General features: G+C 53.9%; 5 protein-coding genes across 5 annotated transcripts; 3 read left to right on the top strand and 2 right to left on the bottom strand.

The window, feature by feature from the left end:
- Window positions 1–526: 526 nt before the first annotated feature.
- CCM_00019 (uncharacterized protein) lies at window positions 527–1,828 on the bottom strand (the record flags this gene model as incomplete). The annotated part of the gene is made up of 1 exon (XM_006665179.1): window positions 527–1,828. The coding sequence occupies one exon, from the start codon at window positions 1,826–1,828 to the stop codon at window positions 527–529; it is 1,302 nt and encodes a 433-aa protein (XP_006665242.1).
- Window positions 1,829–2,641: 813 nt separating this feature from the next.
- Window positions 2,642–3,739, top strand: CCM_00018 (casein kinase 1, delta; the record flags this gene model as incomplete). The annotated part of the gene is made up of 4 exons (XM_006665178.1): window positions 2,642–2,692; window positions 2,727–2,799; window positions 2,846–3,325; window positions 3,375–3,739. 4 exons carry the CDS (start codon window positions 2,642–2,644, stop codon window positions 3,737–3,739), a joined length of 969 nt encoding a protein of 322 aa, XP_006665241.1.
- A 5,290-nt stretch (window positions 3,740–9,029) lies between these two features.
- CCM_00017 (uncharacterized protein) lies at window positions 9,030–11,716 on the top strand (the record flags this gene model as incomplete). The annotated part of the gene is made up of 2 exons (XM_006665177.1): window positions 9,030–11,284; window positions 11,575–11,716. 2 exons carry the CDS (start codon window positions 9,030–9,032, stop codon window positions 11,714–11,716), a joined length of 2,397 nt encoding a protein of 798 aa, XP_006665240.1.
- A 1,468-nt stretch (window positions 11,717–13,184) lies between these two features.
- On the top strand, window positions 13,185–13,691 carry CCM_00016 (uncharacterized protein; the record flags this gene model as incomplete). The annotated part of the gene is made up of 1 exon (XM_006665176.1): window positions 13,185–13,691. The coding sequence occupies one exon, from the start codon at window positions 13,185–13,187 to the stop codon at window positions 13,689–13,691; it is 507 nt and encodes a 168-aa protein (XP_006665239.1).
- Window positions 13,692–14,092: 401 nt separating this feature from the next.
- Window positions 14,093–16,300, bottom strand: CCM_00015 (glucosyltransferase, putative; the record flags this gene model as incomplete). Its single annotated transcript, XM_006665175.1, has 4 exons — window positions 14,093–15,222; window positions 15,279–15,880; window positions 15,940–16,028; window positions 16,094–16,300. 4 exons carry the CDS (start codon window positions 16,298–16,300, stop codon window positions 14,093–14,095), a joined length of 2,028 nt encoding a protein of 675 aa, XP_006665238.1.
- Between the last annotated feature and the right edge of the window lie 1,231 nt (window positions 16,301–17,531).

Genomic DNA, 17,531 nt, shown 5'->3' with positions numbered 1-17,531 from the left:
TGGTGGGAATGCAAAATAATGTCATCAGTAGTGACCCAGAAATAGTATCCAGGACGACCAAGACACAAAGCCCGCATCACAGCTCCAAAAATGCAGCAGTTCGCTCAGCCTCTCTCCATCCGAGGCTTTGATGCTGCGAAGACGACCCAGATGTACGATTGGGGGTGGGGGAAGGACTTCCGGTGGCTATGGCCAGATCCTGCCAAGACAAACCAGATTCTCTTACAAGTTCGCTGCGTCGCGACATATGAGCTCGCCCCGGTTGCGTCGTCCGATCATATCACCTTCTACATCAACAGGGTTGATTGGACGCCTTTGTTTCCGTACACTATCTTGTGCTGTCATGCTCCTCCTATATAGTACATTGCTTGTCTCGGTCCAAAACGGTGCCGCAAATCCACTTCCTACATGCATGAGTTCTAATACTCAGTCCGTTACCTCAGTCTTCATTTCTCAACTCTCCAAATTCCGATACTGAATTTTGTCTTTGAGTTTACCTCTTAACCAAGAAAGACTCGCTTGGCCGCTATGACTCAGTTTCTCCAGTGATGGGCGACCGAGCAGATCGCTGGGCTGCGGTAGCACGCGATCGACTCTTAGATAAGCGGCTCCCTAGCGTTGGGGAGCTCAACGATTGTCGGGCACGCTTTGGGCGTGTAGTGTCCGTACTAGAATCAGGAGTGAGGCTGCTCGGATCATTGGTTCCGGAAGCGCCTGGATCTCGGCTTGGGTCTTGCGAATCATCAGACGTATATTGATGCGTGGGAGTAGTGGGACCACTGTCTTCTTGGACTTCGGTGTAGGTCTCGCAAATTTGCTGCTGCAGATCGTCATGGATATCTTGCCATGCGTTTCCATCTGATGGATGGCTGTCATCACACTCTTCGATAAGATGCTCTCCAGCGGCTAATTCTCCTGTTTGCAAAGCTCTAGCGTTGGCTTCCCTAATGAGCCTCTCTCGCTGTCGGCGAGCAAGGTCCCTAGCATTCCGGAAAGCAGTAGCACCTGTGACAAAAGTCTCTCGATCACCCGTCAGAGTGTACCCCTTCAGCTGTGTCATATGGTACTCGGCCCGTTCTCCTTCGGCCGTCGGGCCAGTCACATGGTGGGCGTAGAGCATAAGCTGGCCATTGTGATAGGTTGAGCTGTATGTGTGGGCATTACCGTCATAGACCGGCTTGTCCTCGCCATAGTTTTGCAATTTGTGCATAGCGCGAGCCCCGACGGCCCCATCCAGGCATGCCTGCCGCTTCGCGATATCAGCGCCGGCGCGTGGAGCTTTAGCCTCCATGAAGAAATTTGGTACAGCGGGTACTAAACTGTGTTTTGTGGGTATAATCATGTCACTCAGCTCTTGTTTGATCCTCTCATGGATATCTTTTGGGTATGATCCGTCGAATAAGTCGGGCACTGCGTCGACAGTAGTCCCGTCCGTTATTGAGTCAAAGTTGGTGAAAGGAAGGTTGCCTTCACTCGGGATATCTGCGTCACCAAGTACTTTTGGAAGTATCTTAGCCATAACATTGCCTTCGGATTTGATACGCTCATTCATTAGGCAGAACTTTCGAAAGGTTCCGCGAGAGACACGGGACGGCGATAGAGACGCCCGGGGAGCCGCTATTGCTTGGACTATGTCGTCAAAGTTGCTGGGCTCTGGTACTGAGTCATCATCAGGATATGGAAACCCCCTAGGGTAGATGTTGTGGTCGATGAGGTCCTGCTCGAAATTATTGTCGTATGCGGATGATCGTTTCCTTGAGGTAACGCGTGTTGCCTTCGTAGTCCGTGTCCGACGGCTCGAGGATTCGGAGGTCCCATTCGAAGGCATTTGTGCGGCGTGCGTTGGTTCGGGACACTACCAAAAATTAGTTGACGGTAACGCGTACGAGACAGAACACATACCCCTCGTAAATGGCAAAGGTCTGGGCCGCCTCGTCTTGCAAATCGAGCGAGGTTTGTCGGCGTTGCGGTAATCAGAGCTGCAGATATTGCAGTACGAGGCTGTGCGTCCTTTCGGCGATCGAGTTCGCGTAAGGCACGGGGCGTGAGCCAAACTTTCGACAGGTTGTCCCAAAATTTTGGTGGAAAGTTAGAGACTTTGCCCACCACAGAGCTCGACTTGATCCTCTTCGCAGGGAGACTCCCTTGTATAGAATCGTATGTGTTGGGTCTTTTTCGTTTCTGTATGTTGAATACAGGTTCTTTCTCGGAAATGGGAGAGGGGAAAGACATTTAGGGATAACAGGTCGGTGGCGGGAACAGCGCCAACTTGTGTAGAATCGGCTGGCGCGTAACAGGACGAAATGATAGGGCGAGCGAGCGAGAACGCGGTTTGCCTGGTGTGACCATATGTGCGTGGTCTGTACGCGCCCAATGTGATGCTATCAGGTCGGTCTGGGGCGTGCTGCATCAGAGTGGACATTGTTTGGTCTGGAATTGTTAAATGACGAGTTGGTTGGATGAGGAGTGCAACTCGCCGAAACATGAGTTACCTACCTATTTATGGACTCACGGGATGATGATCTGGCTGGGTCCCGAGGTGGGGTTTGTATTTCCCCACCGGCCGAATCGACGGGCTCAGGCCAACCGATGCGACCTCCTTTTATTAGTTACCCTTCACATTCCATTTTCAACCGACAATATGGCGGTCGATGCGCAAAATGAAGGTGCGAAACGTTTGCAGACTCTGAATGTATCTACGTTAACTAATTCGGTGATTTCACCAGGATATCCTCATCGACGAACGATACCGCATCGACTATAAAATTGGTGAAGGGGGATTTGGTCTCGTCTATGCAGGTACGGGTGTACTTTGGTCTCTCTGAACAGCTTCTAACGTGGCCAGGAACTGATACGAAGTTAGGCGACGAGGTTGCTATCAAACTTTCGCATGTCAACATCAACCCCGAAATTATAAAGGCCGAGGCAGACACCTACACGGTGCTTGCTGGGGGTGTCGGAATACCGCGAGTCCGATGGTTTGGAGAGGAATGCGACTACTATGCCCTGGTCCATGAACTTCTTGGGCCATCCCTCGAGGATCTTTTCAACTACTGCGACCGGCGATTCTCGATCAAGACGGTTCTCCTCATAGCCAATCAGGCTATCTCTCGAATTCAATACATTCACGACAAGGGGATTCTACACCGCGATATCAAGCCAGAAAATTTTCTCATGGGGACTGGGACAAAAGGAAACATTCTTTATACTATCGATTTTGGTTTAGCCAAAGAGTTCCGCAATGCTGAGCGTTTTCAATCTCTACAGGGCCTGCCGTTTGGTGGTACTAGGCGATACGCGAGCCTAAACAATCACAATGGACGAGGTGTGTTCTGCGTAGGCCTTATCGCCGCTACTTACTAACTACGTAATAGAACAGTCCTGGGGGGATGACTTAGAGTCGTTAGGATACGTGTTGCTATACTTTGCGTGCGGCACCTTACCTTGGGTAGGGCTCAAAGCAGCGACTGAGGCGGAAAAGGATGAGCTGATTAAGAAGAACAAGATAAGTCTGCCTGTGACAGAGCTTTGCGGAGGGCTCCCTCCGGAGTTTGCTACTTATGTCAGCTACACTCGGTCACTAGGCTTCAATGACAGGCCCGATTACGCTTATCTTCGCCGACTTTTTCGTCATGCTTTCTTGAATTCTGGGTTCAAGTACGATAACATTTACGATTGGACGGAGCGTCGATTTCGCGAGATGCAAGGGGACAGCCCTGAGCATCCATCTCAAACATGATATTAGTAGGAGCCGTCCTTTAGTAAAGAGACATGGTCATTTTTCGGTCAATCTTCTAGTGCTAGGCATCGACAACCTACAATTTGCATTTTCCCCTCGCTCTATCATATCATGCGCAGTGGCCAAGATTAATTCCTAGCAGCGACGTTGCAGCCTGCTGCTGTAAGAAACCTGTCTATCATTGAAACGCGAACCATTTGCCAGATAGTTGATGGAGGGCACCTTAGCCGGGCTTTCGGCATCCGAGGGAGTAGAAAAATTTCAGCCGTCCCAAATACGCCTTCTAGTCAGCTTAACCAACGTCAGGAGTCACCTCGATTTGATGTTGCCACCCTAAGCGCGTGGCCGACGTTACTGTACCGGGCTGTCGTGGACACAGCCGCGCAACGTACATGGCCAGAATTGGTCTATGTAACACATAGTCCAGATTCTTAGCGATTGGTTCATTAAGGACGCGGAGAGGACTTCAAATGATATATGTCGCTTCCTATCGTCTCTGGCGCACGTGGCAATCATCTGGGTGAGTGAGGATGCTGTGCGGCTTCAAGGCACTCTTTTAATTAGCATGCTCGTACTTCAACTGACTTTTCTTGTCGCATTACGACCTGGAGTCAAGCTACATGCGCCATACTCATCGTAACCAGATACAAGAAACGCGAATATGAATGTTTTCCGTCCTATCAAAGACGTACATCTATCTGCCCACGCACAGCCACAGCTCCATGGGCACATACCCTACAGGATAACAATTCTTGAGCACTTCGCGGAGTTGGCCCATCAGGCCCTATTAGCAATCACATTTTGAGCGGTTCCCGCACGCTCACTGACGTAAGCTGATCCCAGTACGAGAAGTGAAATCCGATATGGCAAACAGTCCCACGATTTAAGCCAAGGCGGCACGGAAAACATGGAAAGAGCAAACGTAGGCGATTTGCGCGCATGCAACTTCCCGACAACAACAACATCAACTGCCTGCTACCTGCTCATTAGAATGAGACGAGAAATTGTTTCTTACTCGAAACTAACTAATCTGTTAAATGAGACGGACAAGGACGCTGGCCTCCTTCCAACGTCAGATGGGTTAGTTGAGCGACGACGTATACGAGAGCACGCCTCTTTAGCGAACTGTGTAATATCGCTGAGTAGCACTTCTCGTATGGGCTGGTTCTCTTATTGCTAACACCATTTGCTTCCCATTCTCTTTATGATGTTACTCGCGCCCTTCATTCCGTTTCCAACTCTTCTCTGTGGCGAGCCACTGAAGCAAGATCAGAGGAGCTATTGACTGCCTGTATGAAGACAGCACTCTGCAAAGCCGCCCCTCGCCACTAGAAGTACAAGATGGCTGTGTTTCTTTCTTTGAGTTGATTTCTTTCCTAAACAGCAGGGCACCGAGGTTTGAAAGGCAGTTGGAGCCAATACTTGTATTCAAGATAGCACTCTATAAGTCATCAATATTCAACTCACCGCTTTACGGCTTGAGTAATGCAAGTTGGAGCAAGATTCGGTGTCAGGAAGCAAGCGACAAAACGACAAAGCGACAATTTCGCGTAGAGTGCAACCTGAAGACCCTGTATGTGAGATACCAAGCTCCACACGATCCGTCACTGTTCATCTTGGATCGGCGCCCGTTCGGATGTGAATCGTTCATCCAGGCCATCTACAGGGCTTAGACTAACGATACAGACGGACGCCGTCTCACAGAGCAGACCGCGGCGTCAACAACGTCTAACCAGAAACAAAGGGCTTGTACTTCAGACCAGTTCGGATTGTTTCTGAAAGGAATCCTACCCTCCCGCATTTTGTTCAGCAACGACCGGTCGGGCCTGTATAACTGAGTTTGGGTCATGCTTTTGGTAAAAATATGGAGAAATACGAGAGCCGATGCGGGTTAATACGGGATAGTCGAGACTGTAGCTAAAAGAGGAAACGAGGCGGCGCCATGGCTCGATGTGGCCGGTCTGCTATCCTGCATTTAGATTGGCTTGGCTCGAGCCGAGAGTAATTTCTCCAAGAATTGACAGTGATGCGCTGTCGGTTCAATGGTGGTAGTAGGTTGTGCATAGTAGCGAAATACCAACTGGTATGAGAACAATGGGCGCTCGACCAAACTAGCGGGAAGCCACATAGCTGAATAAATTATTACACATAACTAGTTACGAGGCCAGAAAAGGAACGGCCACCTAGCGAGTCTGTAGCAGTGTTTCAAGTTTGGCGGCTGGAGTGGAGAGAGCGATGACGGCAATGTCAGAGGCAAAGAGGGTGCATGACCCTCCAAGCCACCTTGGAGGTGGCAGGCGCCGAGTTAAAGACGCAAAAACCATGGAAGAGGCAAAGTCACTTGTGTTTTTTGACTCGGGAGCTGCGGGTGGGTTGTGGCGAGGCTCATAATAAACGTCGCTTCCCCAGCGCAGCGGAGTGGCCACGCGGTCGGGGGCTGCGGACAAGGTTCAGCGGCGCAGGCGAGCTTGCCGGGGATGAAGGTTCGAGACAATGGCCACGAGGCATGAATCAAATCCAAGCCTGTTTGACTTGCACAGCCAGAGGAGGGACGTGCCGCATTTGGATGTTGAACTTGGCATTTGGCATTCGCCACTTGTTCTATTGTCTCTTTGCAGCCCATGTGCAAGGTAATTAGTACTATGCAGCGCATCGAGAGATTGCCCTGTTGGGGACGCATGCGAGTGACAATAGAAGCAAAGGAAGCAATATTTGGCTGGAGGTTGTTAGCTGTTAATGCAGTGCGACGTTGGGAGAGAGGGCGAGATGGGTGGTGATGTGCCAGCACGGGCTGAGCTGGTGGGGGCGGGCCGACGATGGTGGCGACGAAAGCAGCAGCGTAGCTGGATCTGTCAATAAGAGCAGGCGTTATTGAAGCGCGTACGAGACAAGATGACTGATTCGTGACCAAGTCTGATAGTTTTGTTCTCCTGGGACAGAAGGTTAGACGAAGCGATCTAACGTCGAACGTTGTAGTCGTTGCTGTTGCTGTCCAATCCACACTGGGTGGGTGGCCGATGCAACACACCACTAGTTACGCGCCCAGCGCCGTCTCTCGCCGTACTTACGTACCGAAAGCAGCGTGGTCGTGGTCTCGAAATGGGCAGCGACGGCCGTGCGGCGATGAAACCATGTTGCTGTGAGCCTGTGAGGTGTAAACCGGTATTGAGATGTGACAGAGTGAGAGGAGAGACGAGCTCCAAGGCCAACCAGTGCACCAGCCACAGGATATTGGCAACGATTGAATGATGATGGAGGCCACGTTTGAGCCACTCTTCACCAGCCACCCAGCGATTGGGCATGAATTTTGGTGGCACCAAAAAGCATTGGCGTGAGCAGCAGAGTTTTCTCTGGTGATTGCTTGCCGCCTTTTGTTGCTGCCATGCGGGTGGGTATCTCAAGCTTGCTGGCTAATAGTTGTTTCCGTTGCCAGGCTTTTAGTTTCTTTGCCTCTTTTGCTTGCTTGTAATAAGCCGTCCCTCGTCTCACCGCATCGTGGGCCGTGGACCGTGGACCGTGGACCACTCTGCTCCGTACCTAGATGCTGTCGAGTGTTGAGCTTCTGGTGGCCGAGGACAGGAGGGCTTTTTCACTGTTTTGGCCCTGACACTTGTACGAGGGGCGTCTCCTGCGGTGCCATCTGTGTGCCCTATTGTCTGCCTCCCGAGATGGTGCAGGGCAGATGCAGGAGGTGCTGCATGGTGTGCAGGAATTGTCCAAGTCGCGCAGCCGTGGCCTTGTCCGTGCCTGGAAACTGACGGATCTTGTACTGATGATGAGCGGACGCTGCTCAGGTACGAGCGAGCGATACTCTGCTTGCCCAATGTTGGCTTCGCTGTGGTTTTGCTTGCCTGCCTGCGTGCCGCATTGTTCTGTTGCTCTCGAACATGGACCCACAGAGGTAGCCGGCCCGCCACGCCACGGGCAAGTCAAGCCACAGGGCAGTCAACCAACCACTGATACCAGTGCAGGCAGGCAGCTACTGTAAAGGTCATTGACAAACCAGGTGTGTTGCGGGGATTTAGACGCATTTGAATTCTATGGGTTAAAATAGCACATAATCCTTCTGTTGTTGGTGTATGTTTTTCTTGGTTGGCTACCTTCCATCAGTAGTCATTCCCCAGTAACCAGGTAAACTTTGCCTTGTTGCCTTGCTTGCTCTTTGCTCGCCCCGCCTGGAACTTCCCCTCCTGCCCCCCAAATTTGGCACACACCCGGTTGACACGCCCCTGTAACGGACCTTGTTTAGTGCACCCCTCCAGACTCTTCCACTCTTCCCACCAAGCCACTCCCCACTCAACCACTTCAACTCAAAGCACTTGACCACTCAACGCCTCTCCCTCCTCCTTGGTGCTGTGTTCCTCAAAGTACCCAGGTACCTCGTACTCTGTCTCTGTCCTTCCAGGCTCTTTCCCCTGTACCCAGTTACCAGGAATGGGCCCTCATTTTTAATCGCGTTGGATCCCGCGCCGTCTTCTTCCAGACCGGGCGGTGGCTAACTACTGGCTTACTGCTTTTCCTCTTACTACCGCCTGGTAAGTGCCTTTTGGTAGGGCCGACCGTGCCTCCCGCTGCAGCTCTACCCTCTTTCAGCGTCTTGCCCTTCTGACCTTGGCAACTTGGCACCACCGCCACAATCCATTTCGCTGCCTCACCATCCCCTCGCAGCAAACGCCCGGCGATCATCCTCTTTTTTCCCTTAACATCTTATTCCCCATCAGCGACTGCCAACTGCATCCCACCATATTCTGTACCCTTTTTTATTCTTTTCTATTTCCATCGTTTGCCTTGCGCCTAGCCTCGTTCGCTCTTCGTTCTACCCCGGCCTCAGATCTATCGACGCCGCTGATCATCTAGTGCCTGCCCAACCCATTCAGTCGGTAGAAGCCGATTCAGAGACTTGCATTCGACCTTTTGCTACATACCGCCACGCCGCGCCTTCAAACACTTTAATCAACGCTCCGTTGCAGTCACAATCTTCTTATCCATCCTTTCTCGGCACGCTGCCACCGACATTCTACCATAGCGCCTCGACGCCGACTCCGCCTCCCGACTCGCGGACGACCACTCAGTCCACGCCGTCACAATTGCTCTGCTCGCCGCCAACTCGACAATCTCTGTATCGCAGTCGCCCTGCGATCGAATGATTACCTGGCCGTCGCCCCTCTGATATCATCCTCTGACAATGCCGCAACGAGCTTCTGTGACCCCAGCCATATTTACGTACGGTATATTAATCTCGTCACCGGAGCATTAGCATCACACTCCCGATACAGCACACTTCCTCACAATGGCCCTCTGGCCGTTTCGCAGGAAGCCGGTGCATTCACCGTCGCGCACTCCCCACGATGACGGCGAAGACTCTCCAACGCTGAACCGCATTATTTCAATCCGCCACACCTCCAGCCGCCACAATCGCTCCAGCACCCCCGTACCTCGAGCCAGCGTCCGCAAAAAGCAGCGCCCTGAGCCCAACAAGCTCCAGAGACGCGTCAGAACCTATAGTTTCTCTCCCAACCGCCACGAAACAATTCGAGTCGACCCAAGGGGTCGGCCACAACAATGCCAACACCCTGAAGGCAATTCGCCCTGGAACCGCGCTCCAACCCTATATCTGAAGCGTGATCCCAATCACCCGCCTGTCGCAAGGCGTAAAAGTAGCAAGCGCCGTCATGAGGACCACGAGCGAGAGGCAGAAATCAAGGCCATGAGCCAGTATATGCCCAAAGTCCCTGCCGACCGCTTACATCCTGGCAGTGGCAAGTACAGCATCAAGAGGAGTAAAACCAGCCAACATTCCGACCAAGTTAGCAAGAGAACGTCGGATATCTCGCTCCCTCTACCGGACTCTCTGCAATCAAGCTTGTCTGGAGACTCCGACATGACCTCATACCAAGTTTCCATTTTTGATGCTCTCGCTCCCCGACCGACACTTCGTTATGGTACTGGCATCAAAAGGACACCCTCGCGCGCGTCCGCGTCGGTGTCCGCGCATCAAACCTCGCCCAAAGGACTGCTCTTGGAAGGCAATGCCATCTCAGAAGAGGTCATGCACCCCCGCAAACGCATCGATGACTTGGCCGATGATCTCGACGCCAAGGCGCTCCGCGAGCTGATGGACAGGGACACCAAGAGACGCGAGCGCGCTCGTACCCGAGAGCAGGCCAAAACGGAGAAGCGGATTGCCGATGCGGCCGAACGCCACAGACAAGACGCAGATGCTGCGAGAAAATCCGGATCGCCTTCTCCCTCCAACATGGAGCGTGGCGTTATGGGTCGTGAGCTTGTCGGCTTGGGTCTAGATCCTGCATCGGCGGTTGTCACTTCCTCTCGCCAGCGGACCTCTCAATATTCCGAGCCTGCGAAGGCTGACGAGTTGCAGACACCCCTTCAGGTATTTCACCGGGTCGATACTCTCCCTAAAGAAGATGTCGAGCATGAGACCGAAGTATCACCTGGGCATCCTGTGGCTCCGTCATTTGAGCAGGAAGAGCCTGTTTTAGCCGCGCCGACAGCTTCTCGCTTGTCAGGTCTATTGAGACCAAAAAAATCACGCTCCAAATCTACCCTCGGGTCCGAAAAGGACAAGCTTGCAGTCCCTAATGACGGCGACTATGCACGAAAGGGTTCTGAAGCGAGCATCGGCAAAGTGACTCGCCTGTCTATTTCGTCTTTATTGAAATGGAACAGCAGGAATAAGCGCGGCTCTGGCCCCTCATCATTCTCTAACACCTCGAGGGAGGAGATGCAGGCAGTGGCCTCGGCCCAAGCGCAAGCCGAGGCACTAGCCAAACTTCAGGGAGACGATTTTCGCAGCGGCTCTGCCGATAATCTGCGTAGTGGCAGCTCCCTGTCCGGCAACTACGTCGCTGGCAAACCCGGCGCTGGGCCGAAGCGCACGCGCTCGCGATTCCGCGAAGACCTCGACGACTTCCCAACTCCACCGGACTCACGCGTGCAGTCGCCCGACGCAGAACCCGCCGTGCCCGTCGTTCCCGACACAAAGTATGATCATGGCACTCAGCCCATTGCTATCCCAAGCCAGGGAACGCCGACCACATCTGGACAGCGTTCCGTTGAGAAGCTGCGAGAGAGAGCGTTGACGGAAGGCTCAGGAAGCTACACCGCACCTTCGCCAGAGCAGCATCTGTCCATGTCTCTCGCGTCGATTGATTCGGAAGGCTCCTGGCTTTCAGGTGGTGCTGGTATTCGGCGATCTGGCGCGATGAGAGACAGCCTCCTGCGCGCCAACCGCCAGGCTCAGCGCGATACCTCCCCGACTCGAAGTCTTGATGAGGATCTGGGAATCACCGAGGACGAATACATGACGCGCCTCACTCCCACCCACCAATCTCATGGAGCTTTCAATAGGCGCTCAGAGGAAGGTCGTCCAAGCAGTGACGAGGACGAGAGTGATTTGAAATGGGGTGCGGTCGGTGCCCGACCACAGTTTATTCATCGAGTCAACCGTGGAACGGTGCACAGCCAGCAAGCCCTAGTCAATATTGATTCTGCGGACGAGGAAAGCATCATCGAGGCCTCCACGTAGTGGCATCATCTACTGTGGCTGAGAGCATTTTCGGCGGGAGTTAACCGCCATCTTACACACGTCTATATCGAGACGCGACACGATTCTGGCACATCATTTCTTTTGTCTATCACAAAACTTCATTATTTCTAACTATCTTGGGGACCGGCCAAAAAAAAAAGAACCGAAAACCACCAACACACAAAAAAAGCCACCCGAAAACAGTCATCGAACGGTCCCAAGAAAAAAAACTTGAAACCCCAATACTAAAACCACGAAAAAAGATGAAAACATCCAAAACCCCCAGAATCGCTCTCTCTCGGCGTGTTGTCGCAGCATTGCCGCCAAAATACTCTCAGTCGCCGCAGGCCTCCCTACAGAGGACCGACATTGCCACGCAGACCCAACTCCACGCTTCGCTGCTTTATGTTGCTTTCCTGTACACATGATACCCGCTACTTGACAGGCGCAACGGGCTAGCACTTGCTTTGTGTTTAGTAAAGTATTTGTACTGTGCGCATCGGACAGGAGCCGTTTATGTTTTTTGTTGCTTTCTATGGAGTTGTTTATATGGCATAGCCTGGCTACTTATTTATCCCTTTGATCTTTTCAGGAATGCCTCCGTTGGATGTATTGCTGCTGAAAAGAGCTTGGGATGGATACAAAAGAATGGGATTGCTGCACATTTGTTTTGCTTCTTGGTCTTGAGGAGTCCTTTTCTCTCATATAGTCTACATATGTAGCCAGTCTTGGACTATGTGCTTGTTTTCTGAGGCGTTTTGAGTTTTTTTCTTTTTTTCTGGTTCTTGTTTTGGCATACAGAGAGCAACCATCTACGTTTTTATCTATACAGGGGTTTTAGTGTAGTTTTGTGCCATTCGTCTTGGCTCATAGGAATGAGTCGGCACGCATTTTGAAGAGAAATACAAACAAATTCTTTGCATATTCGCTTCCCTTTTGGTTGGGGAATGATGGGTGGAAGAATAGGGCATTAACCACAGGAGGGTCATGGCTCATGTCAAGTGGTGAATCGGCGATGCGGGGTTGCGAGGATGATCAGCACACAGCGTCGATGTGCACCGCAGCCAATATTGGGTTAGGTGTTGAGCAGCCACGTTTTGACAGAAAGTCATCAGACTAATAAGACTGGCCGGAATATCGTACCAAGGCCACCAGACGCCAATTTGAACCATGATGGCAAAAGTCGGGTTATCGGGTTCTCTGGTGCCAAACGGAGGAGAGCGAGGGCGCAGGGCTCCAGTTTTGGGCCACATGAGCGGCAGCCCAGCCAAGAAGCTGGTTGCTTTATTGAGTCAAGGTGGGAAGACTTTTGTGAGGCGCTTGGCCTATGACAACCCCGCCATTAGCACTCATTACAGGAGAAAAGTCCGTAGTACCGTAATATTGCTCCAGAGTAAAAATAAGGCCGCCCACATGCGGCCGTTCCCCCGGCTTTTACCGACTAGTTAACCCGGATGGGCGGGCGGCCACCACCAAACCTAACCTTCTACATCCATCCCAACAACCGTCAAAAGATACACGAGAACAAGCGAGACATTCTGCACTGCCGCAGTCTCTTCCCTGAAAGCTTGCTGAATTACACACGCGAACGAAACGGCAACGATCTTAGCCGGACGCGCGATAAGCCTCGGAGCCGAAAATAGCATCGACGACAAGGAGCACACGACGAGGAGGGCCATCGTAACCCGCCCATCGCATCTGCGTCAGCGACTCGGGGACGGCGGGATCATAGAGCGAGTCTCTTTTGATTCAAATCTCATCGCCTCCGTATTTATCGATAGCGGCACAGAGAGCGCCTAGCGCTGGTGCACGCGCCCAACGACGACGACGACGTCAACCGTCCCATCACCAGCTCGAACCCCGCTGAACACAACATCATCACACACATCCCCAACCATGCCTTCGCAACGCCCCTACTTTCTCTCCTCCTTCATCGCCGCTTTCCGCCAGCAGCCCCCTCCGTCCACCTCCACCCAGGGCGGCGGCAAGCAGCAACACAACACCAGCACATCATCACAGGCTCAACCGCAGTCCCAGCCACAACAACCACAAACGGCGGCGTCTGGCCCGACCTCGAGCGCCATCGCCGCCGCAGCCTCCGCGGCGGCGGCGGCGACTGCCAACCATCACCGCCACGGCGTGACGCTGCACTCGCCGCACAACCACCACCACCACCACCACGGGAACACGAGCGGCGGCGCGGTCGGCATACCCATTCCGAGCGGCGGCGGCCGTCGCCGCGGGAGCGACTCGAGCAGTGAGGGCTTTCGTGATGTGCTCGGCGCGGATAAGTGGTATATTGGTGGGCGCACGGCCACGGGCGAGGAAAAGTTCTTCAAGCTCGGCGTGGTCAGGCGGGTGCGCAGCAACGACGGCTTGAGCCTGGACCGCTTGAGTCTGTAGCGACTTGAGTGCACTGCGCGGGACGTTTGTGATGAATGACGACGGAACAATGACAAAAATTTGGAAACAAAACACCAAAAAACATGCTCTCTGCGGGAGGGGATGAGTACGTGGGGCGAGGGGCTGAAATCTCCGGAGACAACAACGGATGCCTTTTGCTAGGATCTTGATGACTGGATACGCCGAGAGTCTCACTCTCTCGACGGCGTTTAGGGCATGGCGTTTTGATTATTTGATCTATGGTATTGTTGAACACATACAGATGAGGTGATGCGCCGTCATTCACTTGGCCCTGGAAGCTCTCATAGCTTTATACACACACTTCACAAGAGTACAGCCCAAACGTCTCTACAAAAGACAAAAAATGAGCAAAGTATTATACATTAAAGCTACTCATACATCTACCACATGAACCGCTGCAAGTTTCCCCCCTCCAGCACCGTCCCGTCCTCGGCTCGCCACACGTACGGCTTGTACAGAAAGACGTAGCCTGTAGCGAGGTTGATAACCACGTGCCACGCGCTCTCCAGGAACAGGCGCAAGTCGTAGCTGGCGCTCCAGTGCGCCACCGCCTTGGCCGCCGGGCTGCCCTCGAGGATCCCGCCGCGCAGGTGGTCCTGAAGTCGCCACGCTGGCACCATGAGCCGCCAGACCACCCACGGAAGGATAAAGTAGCGCGGTTCGACGAGCGGCGCCGTGACGAGCGACAGTGCCGTCGCAAGCAGGAATATTAACCCCGTCGAGGTCGATACCGACTGTTGCGAGAGGTACAGGCTGTCCTGCTCGAGGCGCGCCTTGAGCGCGGCCTCGCTGGCCTGGCGGCTCTCAGCGGTCGAGGCACGTTCCGGGGGCCGCGGGTACGAGGTGCTGGTCTGCCGCCGGACCTTGGCCGAGGGCGGCGTCCAAAATGGGTGGCTGACAAACGCTGTGGGCTTGTCATTGCCCAACGACCAGCTGTTGTGCCCACCGAGCGCGTCCCAGACCACCCACCGACAGACCGTGTACGGCAGCGCGAGGGCGAGCCGGACGGCGCCGCCGCGGCGGATGGTATAGCGGAACACGTAAAACATGTAGTGCCGGTTGTCGGCGAGCGTAAAGGGGTGGATGATGGTGTTGAAGCGGACAACGGCGAGGGAGAGGACGGCCGTGGCGGCGAGGTACGCGGGCCACAGCACCTTGGAGTGGAAGAAGCGGAGGGTGGCGCGGAGGAGCCCGTCGGCGGCTGCGTCTGGTGTGGGAGAGGCGCGGGCGTGCGTGCGGAAGAAGGAGACAACCATGTTGAGAAAGGACAGGCCGGACGGGAGGAGGAGAGGGAGTGAGAAGAAGGCGAAAAAGGGCCAGATATAGAGCATCTGCGCGAGGTGAATGGTGGCGACGTGGTTGGACTTGTCACCGAGAACAACACTGCCGTTCCACTGCACAAAGGCGGCAAAGGAAGCGAGAACGGCGAGGTACGGCCAAATCTGTCTAACCACTCGCAGAGGGTTGCAGAGGGCTGCTATGCCGATGCTTAGAGCAGTAAATATCATGTCTGCACACATCAGTCTTGCTTTCTTTTAGAGCTCATTCAGTATGAAATGTACTCACCATCGGGATATGCCTTGTGGACAGGCAAGTCGTGAATGTCGCCCAACGAGTATCTCCAGGCAAAGTACCGGCACTGTGCCGCCAGCGTCGTCATCACCGGCTGGTCCACCCTCGCTGGCCGTAGCGTCTTGACCGCGTGCACCGCCTCCAAGCCGCCCATGAAGACGACGATCCAAAAGACATTCGTCTGGCGCATGCCCAGCGCCGCCACGCCGAGCGCCACGGTGCCGAGGTCGCTCCACACGGAGCTGCGCGGGACACCGACGCGCCTCAAATGGTTCAGAAAGGCGGCGAGCACCACCCCCGTCGATAGCACGTCGGTATAGTACAGCCCGCCGAAAAAGAAGAGCAGCGGGAAGAGGCCGATGTTGACGGCTGTGTGCACGGCGTACTGGGAAAAGGCGCGCACGCGCGCTGGCGTGGGGCTGCTGATGGCCTCATGCTGCCGCGCCTCGAGGGCCTGCCGGCACCACAGCGCCAGGTAGCTGACGACGAGGACGCCGGCAAAGTTGACGGCGCGGAGGCTAAACGGGTCGCAGACGCTGAGCTGCGGGATGCGGAGCGCGGAGGCGATTCTGTGCACCGCAACTGAGAAGAAGTATCTAGGGAACGGTGTTAGCAACTGCTGGACGAAGAGGACACAACTGGAAGTCTCTCCTACAGTCCAGGAGGGGTTGTAATCTTGTCATCCCAGTCAAAAAACCGTCCCTCACAGTACTTTTGTGCCTGCGGGATGTGAAAGATTTCGTCCTTGGAAAGGTTAGTTACCAGCTTGCATTGTCAAACAAGGGGTCGTGTGGTGCGTTTGCACGTACAAGATAGGGCTCCGGCACCACTCTCGACACCAGCATGAACCACAGCTGCGCCGCGCAGGTCAAAAGGATCGGTAGACGGACGCCCCAGCGCGGCAGGTTGCTGCCACCCACGGCACCGGGGAGGCCGTTGAAGAAGACGGTCATCAGGGCAGGCAGCAGCGCGCCGACCACGAGGGCGACGGTGCTCCGAACTTCCTCCTCCGCCATGGCGCATTCATCTAGGGGCTGTGGTGAGAATGGGAACCAAGGGTCAAAATAATAAGAAACGGCGGCTTTTAGGGATGAGAAAACGGGAACGGCCCGAGGTTAGCTTGATTGGGAGCTTTGAAGCTCGGTAGTTGAGCTGCCTGGTTAGGCAGTGACAGTGTCGTGGCAGATCCACACTGTACACGATCGTTGAAGATGCATCTGTACTTCAACTTGACTGAGCCATACTACCCTCATTTGGGCAGTAAACGTTTCCGAAAAAAAAAAGACGCGACATGGAGTTGATTTTACAGCCGAGTACGCTTTTAGTTACTTGGTGTAAATGTCTATTTTGAATGATATCTATACAAAGGGTACTAGGTAGCTCCATGCGTTGCATAGACGTTGATACAGGTCCATCTGGAAGTGCGACTTTGCGCTTAGAAGGGCTACATGACGTGTTAGCATCGAGATACTCTGTATATCGAGTGCGGCAAGCAAACTCACGTTGTCCTGAGGGTGAACCTCCTTGGTGTAGAACCGGGCCATGCCGGGAATCTTCTGCATGGTTGTTAGCCCGCCGTCGCCCTGGGCCTGTCTCATGGAGAGCATATCTTACATCGAGGATATCACGCTGAATGCGGGGAATGCCAGAGGTGAAGAGGAGAGCAGCGACAACAGCACCGCCGCCGAACAGGGATAGACGGAAAGTACTGGGCCAGATGTTAGCCAGGGTTCGCATGCCGCACCGCATCACGATGCCCGTGGGCGATTGCTTTGTTCGAATGCAAGCTGACTCCCAACACCACACAAATCCAGATCTTCGGTACGCAGTCCGGCTCCCGGTTCTCGGTTCCCTGTAGTTGCGATACAGGAGTCATATATCGCTTGTCGAAGTTGCTCCCGTCACCGATGTCGTCTGCCTCCACACAAATAGAAATTTATACTTACGAACGGAAGATAGTCTGGCCGGACCAGCCTCTGAAGTTGGGCTGGTACTGGTATCTGAAAGCGAGCCGTCAGTATATCCGTCTCATCGCACATCCCTCAACTACACCGTAGAATCGTCGTCGAGATCGAGGCGGATCGAAACAGGCGGCTCCGTATGCAGGGGTGACTCAATCGGAGGTCGGTATGCGGCGGCGGGAAACGTACTTGGGGCCGTAGGCGCTCTTGAACTCGGCGCGGCGGAAAGGAGTCTGTCAGAGTCGAACATTAGCAAGGCGATCAGAAAGGAATTGCCGACAGCCCC

This window comes from Cordyceps militaris (genome assembly GCF_000225605.1).
Source record: "Cordyceps militaris CM01 unplaced genomic scaffold CCM_S00001, whole genome shotgun sequence".
In the NCBI taxonomy this organism is placed as follows: Eukaryota; Fungi; Ascomycota; class Sordariomycetes; order Hypocreales; family Cordycipitaceae; genus Cordyceps; species Cordyceps militaris.
This window is presented reverse-complemented; position numbering and strand designations above follow the sequence as displayed.